The following is a 25,332-nucleotide window of genomic DNA, read 5'->3' on the forward strand; positions in this document are numbered from 1 at the left end:
CTGCCAAGTAGAATGGGACCAAAACCATACAATCTGGACCTGGACCTATGTTAACATTTGATATTGTCAAATGCAAGGCAACATAAAACCCAGTGTCTTACAATCATCACCCAGCTCAAGGGAGGTCTGCCCCTGGTCTGTCAAAAGTTCATTTCTAACACATTGAAGGCTATGTATTAAACATCAAAGCGTGCGTGAGCGACAATAAGCCGTTCTGCGAGACGAGGGAACAGAGAGAGGGAGAGAATGGTAGGTCGAGGAAAGCTGAGGGAGCAACTTTGCTTATACGTGATGATAAGCTCCAGTGATTGACTGGCTGCTGCACTTTTCTTTGCTGTGCCTAGTGAGGGGTGGGGGGTGGGGGGTGTTGCAGTTTAAATAGCATGTTTTCTTAATCCCACTTCACCGGGCAGCTGGGGGGCACGCTGAGATGTAAGATTTTTTTTCTCTATGCTCACGCCTCCCCTTTCTCTCTCTGATGGCTGTTAGTGACATAAAGCTGCTGCTGCTGCTGCTGCTTGCTTTCCTCTCAAGCACTAAGATCCAACAAGAGTGTGCAAGCATCCCTGGGCTGCGAATGGTGCTGTCATCCAACTTCCAAGGCAAGCAGCATACTGGAAACAGTGTGGTGCGTTATTATCGCACATTGGGGGTCATTTATCAAGACAGTTGCTAAATAGCGAGTACACTAAATTTGATTGAAAATATTGGAAACAACTTTATAAAGCTTAGTATGAACAACCTAATACAAACAAATTCTGTGTTGTTTTTATATTAGGACCCCTTTTTATAAGAGCATTAACTGCAGTCATGTAAGATACAGTAGCATTTAGTCCAGTCATTCTATCCTTGGTCATTTGTTGTGTGCCATTTTGTGAGGTCATGGTTTTAACCTTAATGGATATTTATAAATAAAACCATCATTATCCAGTTCCAGCTCAGGGGAGTGACCTGCCAACCTGAGGGTCAAATGTGCCTGAAAATGCCAGCACCTTCTTTGACACAAGAAACTGCAGTATTTATCATAAAGTACAGAAAATCCATATATTCAACAATGACACGAACCATTGAAGGTTGTGCCACCGTTTTGGCAGCTCCTCCTCCAGGACGGAGGCGCTGTGAAGTATGAAGCCTGTCATCTGCACTCCGTTCACAACTCTATATTGGATACTGACCTTGGATGCCAATCTGACACTCATCCTATTTGTCTAGCCAAAATACAATGTAAATGGGTTTGCAGACTTAAGAAATCCATGCAGGCCAATTCAATTTAGGTCTGTGTTTCTGGGAATATGCATTAAAGTATAAAGATATCATCCATGATTCCAACAACATATTTGTTGTATTTGTGGATGTATGTGAGGTATTGTTGGAAATGGCAGAATTGTGCAGTGACATTAAAACAAATCACTTAAATCACTGCAGATACACACAAGAAAAAAATAATGTATCATATCATTGCTTCACAAAGCGCTTTGTGACCATGTGAGAGGCTCTATATAAATAAAGATCTTCTTCTTCTTCTTCTTCTTCTTCTTCTTCTTCTTCTTCTTCTTCTTCTTCTTCTTCTTCTTCTTCTTCTTCTTCTTCTTCTTCTTCTTCTTCTTCTTCTTCTTCTTCTTCTTCTTCTTCTTCTTCTTCTTCTTCTTCTTCTTCTTCTTCTTCTTCTTCAAGGGGGGTATCTTATAGTAGTAACCATATAGTGACAGCACTTGACACAAAGTAGAAATAAAAGTGAGAGTGTTTGATTTGTCATTATACTTACTACAAAACGATGTGTGGCACCGTCTAATTTACGCTGGTCACTCCATTATTAAATGATTTTATCCAAAAAGTTTTTGTTCGCCAATCATAATTAAAGCTACGCAGGTAAGACCCAAACATTTAACAACAGACAGATCTCCATTTGACTAGTATAATATTACAAATACTCTGAGGAACACTCAGAGGAGCACAACACAGACACAACCAAAGCTCTGCCTACACTGCGCTACTGTCACAATGTTTTCAACGGCTCTTATAAACTTCTCTCAAGGAGAGTAGAGGTCACAGGATGAAGTTCTGTGATTGGACAGAGTGGCTCAATGATGTTGTTGTCTTCATGTCAAATGGTCTAAACATGGAGTTTTCTGTTGCAACACAAACACAGCACTTATTAACTAAATCTAATCCTTTAACCACAAATCAAAGAACAAAGGTGAAGCCATAACATTTGGATGCAGCGCCCCACTGAAATTCAGGCCATAAACATTAAGCAACAGTTACAGTATCACCTTCCATCACCTTAGCCTGAATGAAGCTGCGATCAAACTTCACTATCCTTTGTGACCCTTTTCCCGTCAAATGTTGTTAATATTTCTTTGTTTCTTCCAAACACATTTATTTTTCAAGGAACTTCAGGGTCACAGTAAAGAAAGGCGTTGGTAATGACAGTGCCAATAACCTGTAAACTGTCCACTTATTGGCTTAATAGGCCTTATTTGAACTAAAAACTCCTCCTGAGTGCTGCACAGCGAGACTTCCATATAGTGGGTCAGACCTTGAGGATATTAAGCGTGCTCTACGGGACCCTGAATCATTTACATTCATTTGAGTTTTTAAAGTCATACAGTGCAAGTCAAGGTGAGCATAGTGACATACACTTTTCAATAATGTTTTTACTTGAGGCCACTATATTCATGAATGTGTCCTGCGTGCCCTTGTCCCTCAGCGGGTATTGTTCTGGTTTATTAGTTACAGCAAAGAAAATGCGTCTCTGCAGAAGCAGTTTAGTCACAACAATTTATGTCCTCTTTGTCTCTTTTCTATTAGTCAGGTCAGACATGGCTTTATCTGCCTTTTACTGAGCAGAGTTGCATTTTACAATTCTCATTTGGCAAAGTTTTTACTGACACCATTCCTGAGACATGTTGTGGGAAAGTACTTGTATATCAAATACAACACACAACATATGCACACTGTATTTTCTTATCCCAGTCATAACAAGCATTAGCACTACTATTACAACTTAAATATTTTATACTTTTTTACATATTTTTCACTTAATAGAACTCTAACTACATAATTCATTAAATTTACTGCTGCGATACAATGTGCCAACATTAACATTGTTGTCTTAGATTATTAAGTGCCTGGACCTTCCTGTCCATGATTATAAATGTCTCTGTCATCATTTGCATGTGTTCTGTTATCTGTCCCGTTAAAGCATGCTGCCTCCAGTCCAGTCTTCGCTGGGAGACGAGCTGAGCAAATGTGCGTGTTTGCACTTTAATCTCTCTCGTGTTTCCTCAGAGGACAGTAATTACCTGCAGGCGCTGTGGCCTTGCTGGCCTTGTAAATTCACTTTATCCCTTTTAGAGAATCCTCACAGAGAGTAAACACTATTAGAACAAGTAAAGCCTGATTATTGTCCCGTTTAAAGATGGTAAATAATAATAATATTAGTTTAAACATGAGCCCATTCTTTCCTCAGGACTGATCCCGTGAAACCCATTACAGTATGTGCATCTATTTTCTTATTGATTGTGTTGAAAATTGAAAAGTTGAAAAACAAAGGTGTCTCAGAAGAAGGTCAAACCACAAAAAAGTGTTAGTTGAAAGATTTAGTTACTCATGATTTAGCGTATAGAGTTTCCTTTTAAAGGGAGGCATCTAGATTCAATGATCATGCATTTCAGATGAGTCTAGGGATGAAATACTGTACGTTTTAGGATTACTGTGCACACTTTATATTTCATAAAAAGAGATGTACAAGGTCTATATTTTGAGTTTAAATAAAACACACTTGGCATTTACAAAAAGTATAGCTCACACTTTGTAGCTTGGGACTGCTGTTACAGATTTGTCAACTTGAATCAAGGAGGCTCAGAGCGTCCAAAAACAAACAACAGGAGCAGCAGTGAGGCCCCAGGATCTCCCCAGTGCCGTCCTGATGCACACGCTTTTGTAAACATGGAATACTGTACACAGTGAAACACACCCCACCCCTCACACCTCCGCCCTCCGCTCAGCTCCCTCCTCCAGCTGTCTCTCAGTGGAAGGTCACAGACACACAGTTATCGCACTCGATTTGATTACGTCTTAATCCAATCAAGCAAAGCAGAGAGAGCCCCATTGATTTTTGAGATACAGAATAATGCTTATTGGGCTTAGAGGCACATGGCTGGTTTCCTGCACAAGGTTAAATCCACTGGGAAATATCATATCTGTCACTGAGCCGATCGCTCAGCAACAATAACAACAACATGTGAGTACTTTGTTTCAGCGCACGACCCTCTCCACGGCAGTGGAAAAAAGCTGTCAGCCCAGATTGTATCAAACATAAACTCCATTCACTAATGCTGCATGAGGCTGTCAGGGACTTTTTATGCAAGAAGTAAAGCAACAACGACCCCAGAACAGCAGAAGGTGCTAACAAGCTGTGGTTTAGAAAGCACTCCGACCATTACATTTCAAATTTATTTTGAAAGTAAAAATATTGGTGGTTTGAACAAACAAGGAAATGCCAAAATGTGACATTGACAGAAGTATTCTGCCCATAATAATGACATCCACCATAGAACCTTCATAAGAGTCGACCTGATGAAGTCAGTCTATTGATTGTCATGATTTAGTAAGACACGTACCTTTCCATAAAAGTTTGAGAGAAGATTTTTAAAAGAATAAGAAATAATGTGAAAGTAAAAATAGATGCGGAACAAATAGAAATGTGAGAACTTTCTGAACCTGTTAGCCCTCATTCTAGTAGGACAGTAAAACATGCAAAGACAAGCACTATAATCAATCAAATGGAAATGAACTATCAGGCTTTTGAGATGTGAAACATGTGTGAAACATTGAGGCCCACAAAGCCGAGCAGCCTTTAGCCAGCTGATACGTATAAGCCAATAAATCTAGACACACCCATTGGCACGTGTGTGACTGAATCATACTATTCAATGTGAGCTGAAGCATGAGCAAGAGCAAATCGAGAGTAGATAACATCACTTGGCCCGGCTATGTCCTTGAGCTTTCATGCTGTCTATCATCAAACCAGAACTGCAAGGTAAAGATGGCCGACCACTTGAAATGGAATAAAAGTGTGGGGGCGAGGCTTGGGTTCCACAAGTCAAACACGTCTTGTTTCAAACCATGCCGTGCACTATTGCTTCATGATGGAGGCAAAGTGGCGTCTTTCCAGGCCTAACTATAAGCTGGGAGATGACGGGGAATGAGATGAGAGAAAGTCTATAGGGGGATGGAGAGGCCCACTCACCTTCTGGCTCACCACATAGTGTGCACTGAGATTCTAAACAAGGACCAGAGAGAAGACGAGAGCACGTTAATACACGCAAGTACAGCAGGTGGGAGAGCCAGCATGTGCATGTGTGGAGAAATGATATGACTATGATTCACTATCAACAAGAAAACATACAGAAATAATCAAGACACTTCTAGCACTTTTCTACTACTGTTAAAGTTTAGATCTGGGGTGTGTCTAACGGTGGAAGAACTGTGCCACTGGTGTTCCCCGACATTACTATTGTGATGCAAACATAAACACATTTAAAACACAATTCAAAGCATTTTTACTTTTTGAGTTCTAAAATGTAGTGGAATGAGTAAGAAAAGGATGCATCCAAAAATGTATTTAAGTAAAGTAAAAGTTCCCAAAATTTGAACTGTTTTCTTTTTACTTTCCACATATTGGGGCACAGATCACCTCTGACAGCAACGCCACTACTCAGAGGAGCAGAGGCAGTAAAGCGATCCATTTCGGTTGAATTTTACTTAAAATGTATGACCAATATAAAACAATAATGGGGAAATTATATATATAAGCATAAACCAGAAAGCTGAATATTAAGTGCCCATTCATATTTGCTTCACATTACCATAGCTTTACTAAGTGCCACCCCAGCTTATCCAGATGTCTGGACATGGCTCTGCTTTAGTTCCAAGGACCATTCATTTCATAACAGTAGAGCACACTGGTGCACACAGGAAGTGAGACAGTGTTTCCCAACAACACAACAGCAGTACGCAAAGACGGAGGAGGAGTTGAACTACTGATATTTCCATTAGTCAACAATGGCAGTGTCACTCCATGCATTAAAATGTATTAAAGTTATGAGCTACAAGCCGAAGCAAAATGTCAGATAACAGTAGCTTAATGAAAAGAACATTGGGCCTCACTCACAAATGTTCACAACACATTCTTACGCACAAATTTGTTCTTAAGTCCTTCTTAGGAAGAGTTTTGGCATTCACAAAGCTTGTTCTAGCTGAAAACGTCCTCTCTAAGAACAAATTCAAGAACATTCTGGAGGCACAAAACATTCTCCAGTTCTGTACTGTACATGACCAACATTCTGAGTCATATAAATTTGTACGTATTAAATCATGTCTTAATTAATTTCAGAATGTAAATATCCTCATCATAAGTTACAGATGCCATGGTAGAATCAGTTGTAGTCCACCTTTATTAATGTACCAGTGTATTACTGCTAAAAGTTTAGAATGCTGCCGTTCACAAATAACAGCATAAACGTTATTTGATATCACAAATGTGGTTCTCGATCCTGTGACCTTGTGTTCTCAAGGCGTGCGCTCTACCTGGTGAGCTAACCAGTAAGAGTATTGCATCACCGCCACATCTATTTCAGGGACTGACCCGCAGGCAGAGAAGGAAAACCCTTTTGCGATTTACAGGTTACATCTATTTAAACATTTTGTAATGAGTGCTAATTCGCCCAAAGGCTTAGGTGGGTCCTTGAGTGCGTGGCACCAATTTTTTTGGGGTTTTGTTGGTTATTATTACATCCTGCCTTTTGCGTGCTGCACTTTTTTGTCCTTGTATGGCGAATCAGAGTTGACGACATATGCTAACTAGTCCTCACATGCACGCGCTTCCAAGTTGGGATTCACAAACTTGAGAACACACGTGCGAAGGATTTTCCTACTTAAGAACGTGTCGTGAATCTGGCGCAGTTTCCTGACACCGCCTTCATAAGAACGGATTTTAAGAAGTTTCTTAAGAAGATGTTCATGAATGAGGCCCATTGAACAGAAGAAGCATTAACATAATACCAATATTTAGTGTGTGACACAAACAAATGTGAATGATGTCCCTAATGTTCACTGAGTTACAACAAGACACAAATGTTTGGCTTGCCTCATGCTGTGCTTGCCTCCTGTATAGATTCCTTCCCTTATTATCATTCTCTGCACTTAAATGTAATAAGAAAATGCCTTGCTTTATCAGTAATGTTTTGGGATTGTGGGCAGAGAGAACAGCATGTCCTCAGGCCGTGCTTCTCACAGATGGTTCCAAGCAGCTGTGCTACGTCAGTCTCTGTCTCAGTCTGTGCCTCAGCGCTGACCGAAGGAAGCCCTGGTGTTTTTAGCCTTCATCTAATCACCGCTAATTAGAGGTCTCATTAATTCAACAGCCACCTTGTTTGAGTTTCTGACAGAAAATAAACCACTTTTGATGTGGCATAATAATATTGGGGGAAGCAGCTTATGCATTCTGACAAGTTAGGGGGAAAAAAAGCAATCTAATTAGGCACATGAGGTCAAAATCTATTACCATATTCACAGAATAAACTTGCAAGCCTATTTATACTGGGCTGGGACCGCACACAATATGGCGGGCCCTTGCAGTGCAGGCACAAACAGCTGAAGCCTGAAGAGAATTTACACATTTAATTAGTCTTTTTTAACTTCCCATTCCCCACAGTGTAATTCTACTGAGTCAAAGCAATTGGCTCTATTAGTTTGCCCCGCCGGCTTAAATTTAAAGCCCTTTTGGATTTGACTGTGTGCAGCCCCTATTGATCCATGCTCATTGTGTTTTTACAGTACGGGCTGTCTCGTTTGTGCTTGGTTTGGGTCTGCAAAAGAACTGGCGCTGTATAAAGGAAGCAATATTTTATCTTGTTAGAGCGGGCCGAAGACATCTCTAATTCTTAATTCAGATTATGGATTTGTTTTTTGTTCCTGACAAACACTGCGATAGCGAATACGTTTGTGATACTTTGTAAAACCAACACTCTTTTTATGTGTGCGCATTTGACAAAATACTGAAACCAGAAGTAAAAAACTATCACAAGAATCACTTGCAGTGTACAAAAGGTTTGCAGAGGTCTATTGTCTATTTGTCTTATATGTTGTTGTGGCGGCAGCTGGACGGTACAAAAGAAAATTTCACTACATGTTTTACAGCATATTATGTGTGACAAATAAACCAAACTAACTAAACTACAGGATTGGTAGGTTTTATACATTATAAAACCCTATCTTTTGTTGTTGGCACCCTCTGTGGTTTGCTAACCGTGACCGTTCAAATTGCAGTTGCAATTAGACTAAATGGAAAAGATTTGAGGACATAGGAGGGTTAAGTGGCCCAGAAATACTGCATAACTGCTTGGTTGCTTTATGACATAATATTAAATTCAAGTTTCTTAATATAGCATAAACAACTACTGCCTAAAGTGAAGGGTATAATAATGTTATGAGAAAACTCGACTGATTGCTAACAATATTGTTCAAAGTAATACTTAAAAGGCCCTATACATTTATTACACACAATGAAAGAGGAAGTAACTAAATGAATATGTTCCAAGCTCATTCCTAACTTATCTAACATAGGCACAGGGTCACTTTTCAGGGTCATTGTTACAGAAATTCTAGAAAACGAGCCTGAGGCTTCATGAAATTGATACAAATGCTTTGTAATTACACTGCGTTCCAAATTATTATGCAAATTGGATTTTTGTGTCAAAAAGGCACAAAAAAAAGCAATAATAATGAAACTCATGGATGGTATCGTGTCTTGGGGCTCTATGAATCACTGACATAAATCTCAGAGACCTGGGATTATTAGTTGTCAGGTTAAGCCCAGTTAAGGGAAAAACTACTGAAAAAGGGTGTTCCACTTTATTACGCAGATCATCATTTTCAAGCAATATGGGAAAGAAAAAGGGTCTCTCTGCTGATGAAAAGTGTGAAATAGTTGAATGCCTTGGTCTAGGCATGAAAACCTTCGATATTTCATGAAAGATTAAGTGTAATCATCATACAGATAAGAGATCTGTGGATGATTCAGAGCACACTCCGTTTTGTGCCGATAAAGGCACAATATGGACGGTTTCTGCCAGACAAACACATCAGATTATGAGAACAGATGCTACAAAGCAGCATACAGGTATTTGAAGCTGCTGGTGCCTCTGGAGTCCCCCAAACATCAAGGTGTAGGACCCTCCAGAAGCTGCAGTTGTGCATAAACCTTCTATCCGGGCCTCCCCTAAATGGTTAATTGAAGCTGATGAACAGGAACGGCTGCAGTGGCTCAGAAATACATGAGGACTCATTTTCAAACAGTCTTGTTCACTGATAAGGGCCGTGTAGCCCTGGATGGTTAACTCAATGGAGTAGTGTGAATGACCACAATGTCCCAACAAGGCTGTGACGTCAGTAAGGAGGAGGCGCAGTCATGTTTTGGGCCAGAATCATGAGGAGAGAGCTGGTCGGTCCCTTTAGGCCCTTTTAGGCTCCCTGAAGGTGTGAAAATGACCTTTGAAAAATATGTGGAGTTTCTGACTGACCACTGTCTTCTATGCTACAAAATGAAGAGCCGTGCTTTCCCGAACAAAATCCTCTTCATGCATGACAACACACCATGTCATACTGCAAAGAAAACCTCTGCATCACTGGCTGCTATGGGCATAAAAGGAGAAAAACTCATGATGTGGACCCCCTCCTTCCCTGACTTCAACCCTATTGAGAACCTTTGGAGCCTCAACAAAAAAAACTTCTATGAGGGTGGGAGGCAGTTTTCATCCAAACGGCAGCTCTGGGAGGTTATTCTAACATCCTGCAAAGAAATCCAAGCAGAAACTGTCCAAAAACTCACAAGTTTAATGGATTTAAGAATTTTAAAGCTGCTATCACACAAGGGCTCCTATGGTAAAATATAACTTGACCTGTTAATATTTTTTTGATTGAAATAGCTTTTGATTTCAGTAAATATGACCTCCTAATGCTACAAATACATCAAATGACCATTTTCAGTTAATTACGAGCTTTAAAATGTATTGAAACGATGAGTTGCATAATAACTTGGAACAGTGGATTTTGAGGTTTTTACTATATTTATTTTTGAAAAAAATACTGTTATCACTAGGAATTTTTTTCCACCACATTTAAATGATCCTCTACCAGTTAAAGACTTAAAAATTATGCTGACTCTCATTTGAGTTGACAATTTAGAAAATCTTAGAAAAATGTCATTTGCATAATAATTTGGAACGCAGTGTAAATGGAAAGTGTTTTCCAACCAATGTTTGAGTTTGCAATATGCTAAAAAATGTTCCACTACTAAAAAACAAATCAGGTGTATTGCTTCTAACATAAGTAAAAGCATAAATCTATCCCGTTGCTACGTCTCTGTCTGAACATGTATGACATTTCCTATATCCAATTTGCATAAAGACAAGCAGTATCTGGCTTATTACGGTGTTGATATGAGGTGGGCAGGGAATAATCTTTCAGACGGAGACGCATGTCCCCCCGGTGCTGCCTATCTCCAAACACAACACAGCGAGCAGCCGGAGCAAATCCTTGGCCTTGATCTGATAATGTACTCATCCATAATTAAGGACTTCATTTCCATATCAGGCCGCCTTGCTCACACCTTCTCCATCAGTGGAGCCGCGTGCGCCTCATGTGATGCGCTGGAGATACAGGTGCTAATTAGCTGGTGCAAAAAAAAGAAAAAAAGAAGCTGCGTTTTCACACGAATGTTATGTCTCGGAAAGAAAGTTAAATAAAGTGCAGAGTGAAATGACAGGTGAGGAGGGAGAGGCGGCAGGAGAGTTTCTCAGAGAGCTGTGGGTTTTGCATTGATGAACAGGCTCTGGAGGTGTGTTTGTATAAAAGTGAATGGGCTGGTCTGCAAGTCAAACAGAATCTTGTTTACGACAAAGCAGAGTCAATAAAAAGTCAATAGGAAAAAGGACACAATCAGTGGACAGAGCGCACTAGGGCTCGTAAGTAGATTAAGCTTTCAGCAGGAACAGAGTAAACACGCTGATAACCAAACTGCAAGAGGTCAAACATTCCTTCAACGCTTCGGGCGGTTTCAGATGCTGAATTTGCATTGTGATTTGAAAAATACAAGTTGGTGTATCGTGATGGCAGAGAACCAGCATAGACTTAACTCTAAGATGTTGTCCCATATTAGCCCCTCCCCTGTCTAATGTTTCTTGGTTAGTTTTACAACAAATAAACAGACTGGGAACAAACTGTATCATATTATATTCATTTGATCATAAACTACTTGGTAACCTACTGTACGGCCTAATTTGCATACACAGCCGCCTGCAGGACATCACCGGTTGAGTTGTGGATGACTGGCACACACCTTTCAGAGCATGTTCCCTGTGGAGCTGAGGTGGCACTTCTCTCAGGACCAGAGACGAACCCAAGAGCCAGGCAGCACAAGCTCTGCTGCTGCTATCGGGGCTAATTACACCCAGTGGTCACGCCGCTCTCTCATAGGCAGGCATTATGCAATCTACTCCAAGCTGCGGAGCTGCGGAGTCAGTATCATGAAAAACAAGGGCCTATTGCTGTGTGCATTTGGACAGGATTAGGGCTGGGTACTGTTACATTATTTTTCGATACTTTAACGATACTCGGTTCACGATACCGATACCTGAACAATACTTTTTCCAAAAAATATGAATATTTGTCGTCTGGAACCAGAAAACAAAACAAAAAATTCTTGGAAGATCAGGTTCATCTCCAATGTCAGGAAATATGTGCGATGAGAGGATGGGGAATAATTTGGGAATAAATTAGGGGAAATTGTGGCAAAAAAAAGAAAAAAAAAAAAGAAAAAAAATGGGGACAAAATTGGGTGAAATAGGGAAAATATTAGGAATGAAAATGAGCAAAAATGAGAGGAAAAATGGGGAAAACAAGAAAAAAAATGGGGATAAAAATAAGAAAAAAATTGGGGAAAATGGTGCAAACACTGGGAAAAAAAGGGAAAAACATTTAATAAAAAATTGGCAAAAAGGGGGGAATTTTTTTTGAAAAAAAGGCCAAGTCGCTTCCTTTACTGACACTTTACCCCTGTAAAAATGAATGAATTATGACTACAGCGCTGCACTTTGAGAACAAATGGAAGCCATTATCATTATCCTCACTTTAAAGGCTCCATCAAGGTACATCAGCACTGTTTACTAAAATACTTAGATGGATGCACATGGAAACGTCATCACACAAAATGTAGAGATTTCATACTTAGCAGGGAAGGCCAGGCGCTTGACATCAAACAGCAAGAGTTAAAGCCAGCCATCCATCATTCATATTTGCGGATGAGCACTGCTGTGAGAATACTGGGTTTACTGTGTGTTCATCTCCTTAAGCATCCTAATGGTCTGCTCAGAAAAACATGCATATCCCACCGGTTATGCTGAGCTTTACACAATTTGATCATGTTTATCTGTTAATATTAGTTTACCCGGAAGAGGATCAATTCATCAGCTTGTGTCATGCCATTCATGAAAATCCACTTCAAGTTTAATCGTATTGATGCATGGCTGCAATTTGCATCGGGGGGAAAGTGCTTCGCATTTGCTAGATTCTACCCTAATCCCACAGTTTAGTAATGTTGACCAAGATCGGGTTGTATGAGGGAGGTTACCCCAGTTTCCTTTAACACTTTAACACTAGGTTCTGCCTCGTAATGCCAGTATATAACATGCACTTAAAGGCTTGTTCTTTATACTGTACTCCATCAAACCTGTGCATTAACAACAAAGGAACGCTGTTATTACAAACCTTATTCAGCCACTTTTTCCTGCTTTAAATAATTGAAGTGTGCTGTTTCAAATGCACTTTCATGTTACTCTACATGGATGGAAAAGTGCATACCTACAGCACGCGTCCATTAGAGCGCATTTGGCTCCTGTTCGGTACAAATGCACATACCAACCTGCTTCCATACAGCCAATCCTAAGTTCCCGCCGCGACTGCTCACTCAAGTGGAGAAACATGTTATTTAGCGCCCAGCGTCTTGCATTAGCCCGCGGAGCTCATAACAGACTGAAGGACAACGGGAGCGCCGCACGGGAGGGACTCCGGACGCAGAGACGGGAGATCAGTTTAAAAGGATTGGGACATAGTAGGACATCACTGTTTCCTCATCTCTCACCTTCGGGAGTTATCGGCGCTCCCGGTTGCCGAAGGATTAGCTTGCCACTGTTTTGGACATCTCCTCAAGTGATAAGAGTAGACAAAAGGCTCAAAAATGAAAAGGGCGTCAGGGTAAATCTGCAACAATTTGTTTTATTTTATTTATCACTCCTCTGATTTACCCTCTGAATAAACAACTCTAAAAATGGAAATATCTTGTTGATACTGAAAGTACTCATTAACATATCCTCAATAACACACGAGTTGCAATTAACAAGGAACTCAATGAAACTCAATGAAACTCAATGAAACACAATGGAACACATGGAATGTAAATGTACTGACGATATACTGTATATTGAGCCCAAAGATATTGTTTGTCTTTTATTGAACGATAAGTCGATACAGTAATGATTGTAACAGGCCCAAGTGACTTATTCTTGGACTTGGTATTATAGGTGAAAGTGACCCGACTTGGACTTTGACTCATCCAGAATTTGAACTTGGACTCGAACAACAAACCCATCACCAAATTATCACCATATTATCGTCTGCTTTTACTTTTCTACAAGCAAAGAAAGCAGAAAAAGTTTCAAAAAGGGCTGAAAGTTAAACCTTATACTGTACAGTTGTGCTCAAAAGTTTACATACCTTGGCCGGTATCATAGTTAGTTGTTGTGTGAAGCCATTTATGGTGAAAAAACGAAGTTTGCTTTTATTAAGTAACTCACTGCAGTGTCGCAGCATGTTGCGGTTTTTTACTCAATAATTGTCCATGAGAGTAAATACTACAATGACAGAAAAGACAAAGGGAGAGAGGGATATTGTACATCCAATTACACAATGGAGATCATTTTTTTCACTCAAACTTAGCTGTAAACACTGTTTAAGTGGCGCTTGTCTGCAGTTAGCTTTGCCCGTTAGTCTGTTAGCTTCTTCTTCATGATTCTATTACTGTGTATTGCGGACTCCGACCTGTATGCAGCGAAGTTGCAATTGTGGTTTTCTGGCCAGAGACACCGGGGGAGATGAAAGACCCTCCAATCATCCCATCAACACTTGTATTACCCTCAGAGGGACTATGAAAAGGATTTATTAAGGTAAACAAGTTACTTAGTACCAAAAATAACCCTGATCTAAAGTTTATGATCAATAGGAATGGGCCGCTTTACCATTAGATTATATACACAACCTTCTCCACAACCACAAGACTTACAAACTCTTAACCAGAGTATGTAAACTTTGGATCAGGGTCATTTTGGTACTTTCTTTTCTCATTATGATTTAAAAAGAGTAAACTCTGTTATTTCACCACAAATGGCTTCACACAACCACAAGCTATGAGTAAAAAAAGCTTTTTGTGTTATCTTTCATATTCAAAAAATCTGCCAGGGTATGTAAACTTTTGAACACAACTGTATGTCTTAAATCCTACATTTTGATCTGCTCCTTCACTGGCACCTTGCAGAAGCTGGATCTTGCCCTGGTGCAAAGCTCGTCTTTCTTTCACACATTATTCTGAATCCACTCCTTGAATTAGAAATAAACAAATCTGACATTAGTAATTCAAAAAAACAAAACAAACAAGACCAAAAAAAAAACCCGCAAACAGCATGACAGAAAAAAAACAAAAAACTGAGAACATTTTTATTTTCCATTGTCACCTCAGGGCACAGGAATTTATTGGTTCTCTTGAGGGTTTGAATAAATATTTCAAAATGGAGGAATAGCCGGAGACTGTCGGCGGGAAAAGAGAGCAAAAGGTTGAAAGTATGATGGAGAGCTGAAGTGAAAGGTGCGCAGACAGCGGCAGACTGCTGCAGGAGGATATTGATGGTCCTCGTCACGCCCCGCCACACTTGTGTTTTACTAAAGCATCTATCAGGAGCGGCCCGAGTGCGCGCATGACCGTCCTGACAAGACACTGGTGGAGAAAGGGCGGCGCACATCTGTCAATTCCATGCAACATTGAGAAAATATTACTCCGGGCAATTCAAGAAGACACACTAAAAGCATTTATAATAGTCAAAACAACAATCAAAACGAACCAGCTCTAATTTGCAAAAACGAATAACTGAGCAAGACCGTAAAAAGCATGACCGGAGAGGGAGTTTGTTTTCATCCAAATTCAAAATGAGCTGAAATATCTCGAATAATGTTACAAAATGATCCACAGCAAACATTTCTTCCCTGGTTGAAATAATAAATGTTTTATTGGTTACAAACAAAGATGATTCCTGTATTCTGTCCAAGACTTTCAAACTATAGACGAATGGGAGCAAAACGGATTGAAAATGGTTATTATTATCAATCATACTCTACAATTAAATGTGCGTGTTTTAAGGTCTTTTTATTGATTAGTCTGTAATTTAGCCCATAAGTGTCTTGTGAGCTGTACAAAACACATCTAATTTCCCCAGGAAGTGCACCAGTATTTCCTTCAAGTGAAAACAGCGAGAACATAAACATAATGATCTTGGTTACCATATTTACCCTTGTGAGTGACATCAGCTGCTGCTTAGAGGGAACCGTGCGCATGTACTTGTTGTTTTCTGACAGATTTTAGAGGTGTGCTTATCACTGGCATAAATCTAACAGATGTCAGTGTGTTGAGGCTCGTTCGTCATATTGTATAGGAGACACGGCAGCTGGAAGCCCCTTCTATGAGCACAACGGTGAGCGTCTAAACATAAATCAAACAGGAGTCCACCTGAGCGTGAGGTCAAAGCTCAAAGTGGATGCATTTACAGCAGATAATAATAACTTTGTGAAGGATATTAGGTTCATCTTTCACTGTAATTGCCCAGTGAATTGTGTCAATGTGATAGTGTAATATTGTAGATAGATTGAGTTGCTGTTCCAGACTAACCTCTATAAAAAGATGGCGTGTTTAGTTTTATATTCCCATTCATTTCAACTCGAATGAATCCACTGAAACTGAAAAAGCTTGCTGCTTACAATTAAAATATGCAGTGGATTAAAAAACATACACCTATACCAGTCGATAATGATAATAAAAAAACAGAAATCAGCTTCTGGTTATGTGGGGAATACTGCTGTGATGTTGGGGTGAGTGGGCTAACATTGTCCTGTGAATTACAGGCAGCCCTGATTGTTCAGAGTGAAAGTCTTTAGATGTGGCAGCCTTGGGGCACGCCTTGTAAATGAGTTCCCTCTGTCCTGTGCATGTCCCTGGCAGGCATACACTGTGTCCATTCACTGCTATTCTACATGGACACTTTGTTATTGTTGATGATATTTACATTAAAGAATACACAGGGTTTTTGGGGGGTAATACTGAATCGAGTAACTCAAAATGTCCCACTTTAAATCAATATCTAGCTACAGTCTGTTTTTCTGTGTAATTTTAGTTGAAAAACAATTGCAAAGTCCGTTGAACAGAGTAAATTATTCTTATCATTGGGGGGCCCTGGGAAATTTTCAGATAAATAAAAGGGCCACGATGTCCCGGACTTTGGGAATGGCTGAAGTAAATATTTTATACATGCAGAAAACGATCCATCTGTTGATCATCGAGGAAAGGTCTCAAAATTGTCACGGTACAACTTCAAACTATTGTTGTTTCATTTTTTTTTATGTATTTGTTTTTGCTTGGGACATGAAGTTAACATTAATTGTCTTGTAACACATACACACCATAAAAAAACTGACCAAGATCTGACCAACAGAAACCTTAAACTAAAGGAACCATTTTTCAATACAGAGATATGTTGACCATAGATGTTGTTAGCATTAGCCTCTCCTTCTCTCCTCTATGGGGCCAACAGGGGTGAAGCTAGGAATGATCAAGCTCTTCCACGTTTTCCCTATTTAAATACCTTTATGTGAGCGGTTATTCTAAGCGGATAAAAAGGGGAACTATATTGTAAGGCGTAATAACACCTTGGGAGCACTTCAACCTTACTGCGCGGACGTCGAAGTGCTCCCAAGGTTTGGCCTTTCTGCGTGACTGAGCGCAGGGGTAAAGACCAGACAGGTACGCATCAACTCGTCTAAGCTCAGTTAAGAACATATCTCAGTATGGAAACGGTGGCCGCCTATTCCTTTAACAACAGACTTTTGGTATTAAAGCACATGGACATGCAAAACTATTTTTAAAAGTCAAAGCCATTGCTTGCAGTCCTGCTTTGGGATGCATCTATGTTTGTACATTTTACTGACTCACCCTGCCAACCCCCCTCCCCTGCACAGACCAAAATCATCGAGTGTTGTGTAATGATGTGGATGAAGTCAAATCATGGGCCAATGTTACATGAGTGCTGTCCCTTTGAAATCGATATGGGAAGCGCTCCGCAGTGACCAGCTCAGCTCCATCTCACCCGACCGCCCCAAGACATGCGTCCAGTGTCGCCGCTCAATAGTGCGGGGAAGGCACAAGAGACAAAACTGTCACAGCTATGAAAGTAATCAGCAAGTTCAGCGACAGTGGTGCTGTGGCTCCTGTCTTGCTATTCTTATTCATTTAGACGCACTCCTGTGGTGGATACAGAGCAAATAAGACACAGGAAGTAGCCGTCGGCACCGAGGGAAATATATGCGCGTCGATTTGTGTCCAATTTTCTCTGGCTTGTTGGAGTCATTTTCTTTTATTAACAAGGCACAACAATGCAAATGATCTCAGGAAGAAATTGAAGTTAGCAAATTGCTCAGAATTGCATGGAGCAGGCAAGGTGAAATTTGGCTGTTTTTTGGATAATACTGTTAAGATTTTAATTTGGTGTTTTAAAATTAAATTGGAGCCTTTTATAATGAATCTTAATTAGCACTGCTCTCTACAATTTGCACATATTAATCAGGGTTTACTTTTTCTCAATATTTATTAGACCATTTTTGAGTTTGGAGTTTGCCTCTTCCCCCCTGCCTGGGTGGTTTCCCCTCCCGTCAGCCCAAAACATGCATGAAAGGCTAATCCCCCAGCTGGGTACTCCTGATCAAACTCAAGATCTGGAGATGAGTCTCTGCGCTACAGGCATCCCCAATTGAGAGGAGGAGTCAAGTTTAGAGTGCTGATTTCCATACGGGACAATTAAGCAAAGAAGTAAGTAGACCTTTTCTGATGCCCGTTATCATTTCTTCCTCTACTACTCTAGTTAATAACGATGTCACCTGGGTTTGAACTCATCTCTAATAGATTTTTCTTTTATATTGGATCTGACCACATGGAAGCTGTTTTAGACACAGCGGTGTCCCTCACTTAGAAGCCTTTCGTAATACAGCAGTGCACACAAGACCCCAATGGCATATTGTCACCACAGTCATCACAGCCATCAATCCATTCTCACTCCCCAAAAATGATGTAACTGGCACCCTGTCTGGTCAGTGGCTAGTCTGGGTGGAAAGACCCAGCTCTCATTACCTCCTGTCCAGATTTATGAGGCTGCCATGCTCATATTTTTTGATCAGGGGAAAGGTAAAAAAAATGTGGAAAAGGTAAGATAAATCAGTGCATTACTACTTACACTCTAAAGAAACTTGTGTGGCTTTCAAAAGTCTCAGTTGATCAGATATGGCAATATGTGGGAGTCTTTCGCAGTTGTGTAAATACACATCACATTATGTTTGGTTTGTGTTTACTGCTGCCTACATGGGTCATGGGCGGTGAAGATGACTCACCCTGTATGGTAAATATACGCTATTTACACACTGTTGACGCGCCAATTTCATCATAGTAAAGCTTGGCTCCTCATGCAAGCAATTTCTCACGGGTTTTTGTAAGAGCCGCAAATCAGCTTTTCATAATGTCACAATGCTGGGAGAAGGTTTGGCACCTGGTAAAGCCACATGGCAGCACACCTGGCGTCTGGGCTCCTGCTGGGATAGTGCAGATGCAGAGGTAAAATTATAGAGATTTTTTTGCATTTCATGTCACCCATCCACAACACTGCATTACATTTCCTGAAGGGAGGTAATGAGCTGTGAGAAGAAAGCAAACAAAAGAGGCCCGGAGGCAGCGTATTCGATGTGTCTAACACCTGGTCAGCCATGTCACTAGACGCCATTTTGGATCAGCGCCGGAGCCTTCTGTCTGTTTCCAAGATGCATCCTGGGAAGTGGGCAAGATGGTTGAACTGGATTCAAAACCCAATGAAGGGTAAAGTACAATGTAACATAAAAAAAAAATTAAAAACCTCTTTTTGAAATGGCTTGGCAACTGTGGAAGCAAAACACTTCTAAAATAATTGAAGAAATACTATTTTGTATATATATATATATTGCTGCCTGCCTGTCCTGAAACATTATTTAAGAAATATATATATATTTTTAAAATAATGTTTCAGGACAGGCAGCATCACTCGGTTAGCTCTTTGAATAGATGTGTGAAGCTGTGAGTGCCACAGCATGAGTTGCCATTTCCCAATGGTCAGTCCAAATAATCGGCTGCAACATTACGACCAAATTCATGTTTTTTTTGTGATCAATTTTTTTTATTGAAGTGTAACATTACATTGGCATTTTGCACCTTTTTGCATGTGTTACACTTTCATTTTATAGCCCTTTCTTTTTTACCCACATCCCATTTCCCTTATGATGGGCAGAGAGGCTCAAAACTGCGTAAAAAGCAGTTCCCCAAAAATGAGAAAAAAATAGACAAATAAATAAAAAATGAAAAATAAAAATAAAACTGAAAATCAAAAAAAAATAAAACAAAAAATAAAATAAAACCCTGTCCAGGTTGACATATATAAGTGAAGCAAAATGTACAGTTGAGCAATACAAGGTGCTAATTTCCTCCGTCAAAGACATCCACAGAAATAGCAGTATACATATGGCTATGTACAATACATTGAACAATTCATATAGTACATATCATTATGTAATAAACTTTCTTTCAACACATAGTACATCAACACATGTTCATTGTAGCACTGTAGTTTATAACGTGAAATCTAATCCAGTTTGGATGTATTTAATAAATTGGACCAGCATGAGATATTTTCAGTTTTTGCTCCATGCATTCGAGCGGCAGAGAGCTCCAACTGAATGATATCTCTGTAGGACAGGAGCCATTCCCTCACAGTCAGAGGCTGCACTGTCTTCCATCGGCAAACCACCATCTTTTGAGCAGCGGTAAGGCCGGCTAATAAGATTCTACGATTATTAATCGTCAGATTTAGGTTGGAAGTATCACCTAACAAAAGAAGCCTCGGAGTGCAGGGTATGGCTCTGTCCATGATGTTTGAGAGCATCTTTGCAACGTTTTCCCAAAAATGTAAAACCCCAGGGCATTGCCACACCATATGAAGAAAAGTGCCAATGGTATTGTCTGGACAGAAATCACAATATTGATTATCTTTTAATTTCATTAGATGCAGTCTCCTAGGATAGAAATAGGCTCGGTGAATAATTTTATAATGGATCATTTGGTGGTTGGGATTTCTTGAAGAGAGAGAGATGTTTGACCAGATGTGATTCCAATCCCACTCCACGTGGTCCCTCAATTCCGTTTTCCAAAGTTGTTCAATGGGCAATATTTTTTGTGAAGAACAAACTAATAATGTGTACATGTCCGAGACAATGCCAGTGGCTTTTGCTTTGCTCAGAATGGTGTGGAGAGGATGATTTTTTAGCGTGCATCCCCAAGGGACCCCATAAGAACGCATAGCAGTTCGCAACTGTAAATAAAAAAAGAAAGAGGAGCCTGGTAAATTGAAACATTTTTGTATGTCATAAAACTCCCTTAAACCATGCTGTCCTATAATATCTCTTAGATTGTGAACTCCTTTGCGTTCCCATGTGGGAAAAGAGATAGGTTTCTTATCAATAAGGAGAGAATAGTTATGAAATATTGGTGTTTGAAGAAAAAAATCTTTGTCTTTGCCCAGATGTTTGTTGACTTGATTCCAAACAGATACAAGATGTGCAATAATGGGCCCATATTGGCTTTTAACTATTTTTAAAGGTAATTTAGAATACAAGAGATTGGGCATACCATATGGCTTTATTAATTCTTCTTCAATAGGCATCCATGCTGCTGACTTGTTGGTTTTGGACCATGAAAAGAGTGATCTTAATACAAAGCACCAAGAGTACCACTCAAAATTTGGAAGACCTACACCACCTGATGATTTCAATCTGTATAAGGTTGAAATTTTAATCCTTGGTTTTTTCTGGTTCCATAAATATTTGTTTATAAGCGAGTGTAGTCTTTTATAGTAGCCTTGAGGTGGTGCTAAGGGTATCATGGAACTGATAAAATTAACACGAGGCAATAAATTCATTTTAATAATCGATAGACGAGCCTGGAATGACATTGGGAGAGGACTCCACCTTTTAAGATCACTCTCTATGGCCAGCAGCATCTTTTTGTAGTTGTTGTCAATCAGCCTATTGAGGGAAGGATTAATAAGAACTCCCAAATATTTCATGTTTGAGACCGTCGGGATGTTACATAAGGATCCAGTCAAACTTGCTAGACCCAGGGGCATAAAAGCAGATTTACCCCAGTTAACTTTGTACCCAGAGATGTACGACCAAATTCATGTTAAAGGTAAGGTATACTTTATTGATCCCCATAGAGAAATTCGTTCTCTGCCTTGTATTCACCTGAGCGCAATGTCTTTTTTCTGAATATTCACACAAAAAAACAAGTATCTAAAGGTGGAAGTGAATGATTGTAGCATTTGACCCGTCCTCAATGCCACTGGAGCGACCTGTAGGAGCAGTGAGCAGCCAGCGCGGGCCGGGACGTGAAGCCAGGCAAATGGGCAGAAACACATGGCTGTGAGATTAATCTGTTGTACATGTTTGTAGTGTTAAGGGAACCCCGAGTACCTGGAGTACCAGGAGGAAACCTACGCAGACACGGGGAGAACATGCAAACTCCAAACAGAAAGGCCCCGTTTAGGAATCTAATCAAACCCGGGACCTTCAAACTGTGAAGCACGAACACTAACGGCGCTAGATTTACCCCTGAACTAATTCTAATAGAGCCTTATGTACTTATTGAAGTTTTGTCAAGTATACTTTTACTGTATTGCTGTACAAAATCTCAATTAATTTCCTGCCTTGAATTTTCAAGGCATTGAGAAGTTGTACAGTATTCTTGAGAATTTGAGAAAACAAATTCTTGTGATGTGGTTTTCAGAAGATATTATAATCTCTAAATAGATTACAGTTCTCTATTGTCAGCACTAAAAGAGCAATTTTGATTGATCGTGCAGAACTATTCTATTACCGTTGCTATGCTTTTACTGTGTAACAAAAAATACTAGAGCCTTTTGAGACACTTTCGTATTATATAAAAAAGTGAAGAAATACAAGTCTGATAAAACCTGACAGCAGAGAGTGCTACGCACACCTCAAATAACATTTGGAAAGAAATGCCACCAAAATGTGATAACAGAAGGCTGGGACTCCATCACTGCGGGGAAACGTGCTTATCCATGAAGCACATGTAGAGCTGTAATGATAAACAGTATAATTCGAGTAAGCTAAGGAAAGAGTGGAGAGAAGACGACTGCTTGTGATGGGCTGCAGTCAGGGAAGCATTACGCCCACACATGCTGCATAAATCATGGTGGGTGCTCTGGAGAGAGGTGTTTGCAGCGAACATATTGACCGCATTAGGAGCTGTTTGCTGAATGGATATAAACACTAGCGCCATTGTTGAGTGGGTCTTCCCTATAGAGTGTGACATTGTTATTTCCACCGACTTGCCATCGCTTACACGCCTTTGCCCTGTGCTTTAAAGTGTGGCACAGAAAGACAACACGATACTCCGAGGGATACAGTACACGGAACTGCAGAGTTCACTCACGAGGTAAATGCTTTCAGTGGCAACTCGCGCTAACTTTTGAACTTCTTTCTCTCACAGTCAGGGGGAGTTCTTTAGGAGATGTCTTTACATTTACTGTAAATTGCAAAACTACAATTCTCAACAATTAAACACTTACTAAGATTGTAGCAGAAAAAATTAAGGAAAAGCTACTGTCATTCAGATCCACCCTTAGATACTTCTTTTTTGTGTGTGTGAATATTCAGAAAAAAGACAATGCAGTCAGGTGAATACACAGTAGTCACAAGGCACCCGTGTTTGAAGACATCCCGTTGCCATGACGACGGAGGAGGAGGGAAGGAGGATAGAGGTGTTTGCTTGCGGAGTTTCCCATTTCCTACATGTGCACCTAAGTGCACCCCCTTCTCTCTTTTTCTTTCTCACACACTCTCTCTCTACCAGCACATGCATACAAAAAAAGAGAAGCTAATCCGCAACCATCTAGCACCAATACTGATTTAATGTGGCCCACTTACATTTACAGATGCCAGGAAGAGCAGGCGGAGGTCACACGTTTTGATTATAACAGAAGTCAAGGGTTTGGAGCTGGTTTATCGGCTCCAAGACAGATGGATATTGCAGCTAAATGGGCACCCTCAATAGCCACGGTCATAGCAAGTGTATTTGCAATAATGCAATAAATATAAGCCTCTTAAACCCATTTTATGACTTCATAGCCTTTGAAACAATTCATCACACCACAGTCATATTCCAGTATAGTAGTGTGCACAAAATATCGTTCATTCCTCAGAGCACCCATTTTTGGGGGGAATAATCTTCACATGGGCAAAGAGTCAGAGTGGTTGGACATCTCCTATAAATGTTAGAGTAACACCCCAGAGAGAGGGGCTCTATAAAAAGTCCCACAGCTCCCTCAGCATTGATCGGTAAGCCCTTTGGATAGATGGGTAGTGGTGTGCAGTCAGTCATGAACTCCTATGGACCTATGTGACAGATATAGCCGTTTACATGAGCCCACCCATGTTGTAAACCTACACTGATCAGGTTGCACTCAGAAATGAAATATTAATAAAATATGAGCTAAAGGAAGTGCCACTGAAGAAAAATATTTGGCTTGTACCATCTGAAGTAGGACTAAAACAGCACCATATCAGAACTCAGTCATAAGCATGACAGAAGTACAGTACAGGCCAAAAGTTTGTAAACGCTTTTCTTATGTATTAGTTTGAAGTAAGTATTGAAGTAAATCCAGGTTAGACCTTGACAAATTCGCTCAAATCCTCTGCTCTTTGAAGGAAAGCTACCACAATGATGAGAAAATCTATTATTCCCTTCACCAATCTCTGGTTGCAATCTTTCACCTGATTGATGTAAAATTGTCAACAAGTTTTTGCAAAGCAAAAGACCCTTTTTATCCAAATGTCTCCTTGTCTGTGGATGTGGCTGTGGAGTTTTACGGCAGCCTGTTAATGGAGTCCTCCAAAGTGACCCGTTTAGTATATTAGGCCTGACCTTGCATTTGGAGTGCGCAGGTTAACAAGCTCTAACTAGTGGGCTGACAGCGCCAAAGTCCATCATAGTAGTCTTTAAGCAGCCATGACTAAGTGGTAGTTGGGGACATCTCCGGTTTTATAAGGGGACTTGGCTCGTTTAGCATTGTAGAGGTGCAGAATTTAAAGCGTTTTGAGCAAAGCAAAAAAAAAGAAACCCTGAAGAGAATATATTGAGTAGAATGACTCATTGCATTGGATCGAATGCTTCCACTCTCACAGTTAGGCTAATGCTACATGTCATTATTAGATACACTCGTTGTTGGCATGGCATTATGATTCTCCACAGTGCCGAGAGAAGCGGTCAGTGACTACTTTGAGAGACTCTTCACACTTGCATGGTTTTTCAAGAATGCTACAGCCATTTTATTTTTTACCCAAAGGAGAGCAGCCGGCTGCTCCTGCATAATTATCTTTAAAAGGGGACATATTGTGCATAAATCATTCTTATAAGTACTTGAGCATTGATATTTTACATTTTGTAATTTGAAATAATGTCTATGCAATCAAAACACAGCACGTGTAACACTGGGGTGGTTGTGAATATGAATTGGTCTGGAGCTCCCTCTGCAGGCAGCAGTGAGAAAAACATGGTGTTAGAACATTAAGCATTCAGTTTCTGCTAACGGCATGCACCAGACCCATTCGCTGACTACTTAAAATAAAATCAGTAATTACACAACAATATAAATGCTTTGATCTTGAATCTTTTTTTCCACGGACAGATTTCAAGGCATATGCAATGGTATTTTGAGGACGAGGAGGAAAAAAATGGTAAGCTCTCATCATTATTAATCATACGTCCTTATGGAGAAAGTGAAAAAGACAAATGGCCCTATG

General features: G+C 40.1%; 1 protein-coding gene across 8 annotated transcripts in view; it reads right to left on the reverse strand.

Moving 5' to 3' along the window:
- Window positions 1-25,332, reverse strand: part of dlgap2a (discs, large homolog-associated protein 2a) — a 127,467-nt gene that overhangs the window by 64,151 nt on the left and 37,984 nt on the right. For 5 of the 8 annotated variants that reach the window (XM_079573999.1, XM_079573998.1, XM_079573994.1 and 2 more), the window contains one exon: window positions 5,255-5,287. The exons of the other annotated variants lie outside the window; for them this stretch is intronic. In XM_079573999.1, coding sequence (XP_079430125.1) covers window positions 5,255-5,287 — 33 coding nt within the window. The remainder of the gene's footprint in view (window positions 1-5,254; window positions 5,288-25,332) is intronic. 8 annotated transcript variants of the gene reach the window in all.

This window comes from Gobius niger, assembly GCF_951799975.1.
Source record: "Gobius niger genome assembly, chromosome: 16".
In the NCBI taxonomy this organism is placed as follows: domain Eukaryota; kingdom Metazoa; phylum Chordata; class Actinopteri; order Gobiiformes; family Gobiidae; genus Gobius; species Gobius niger.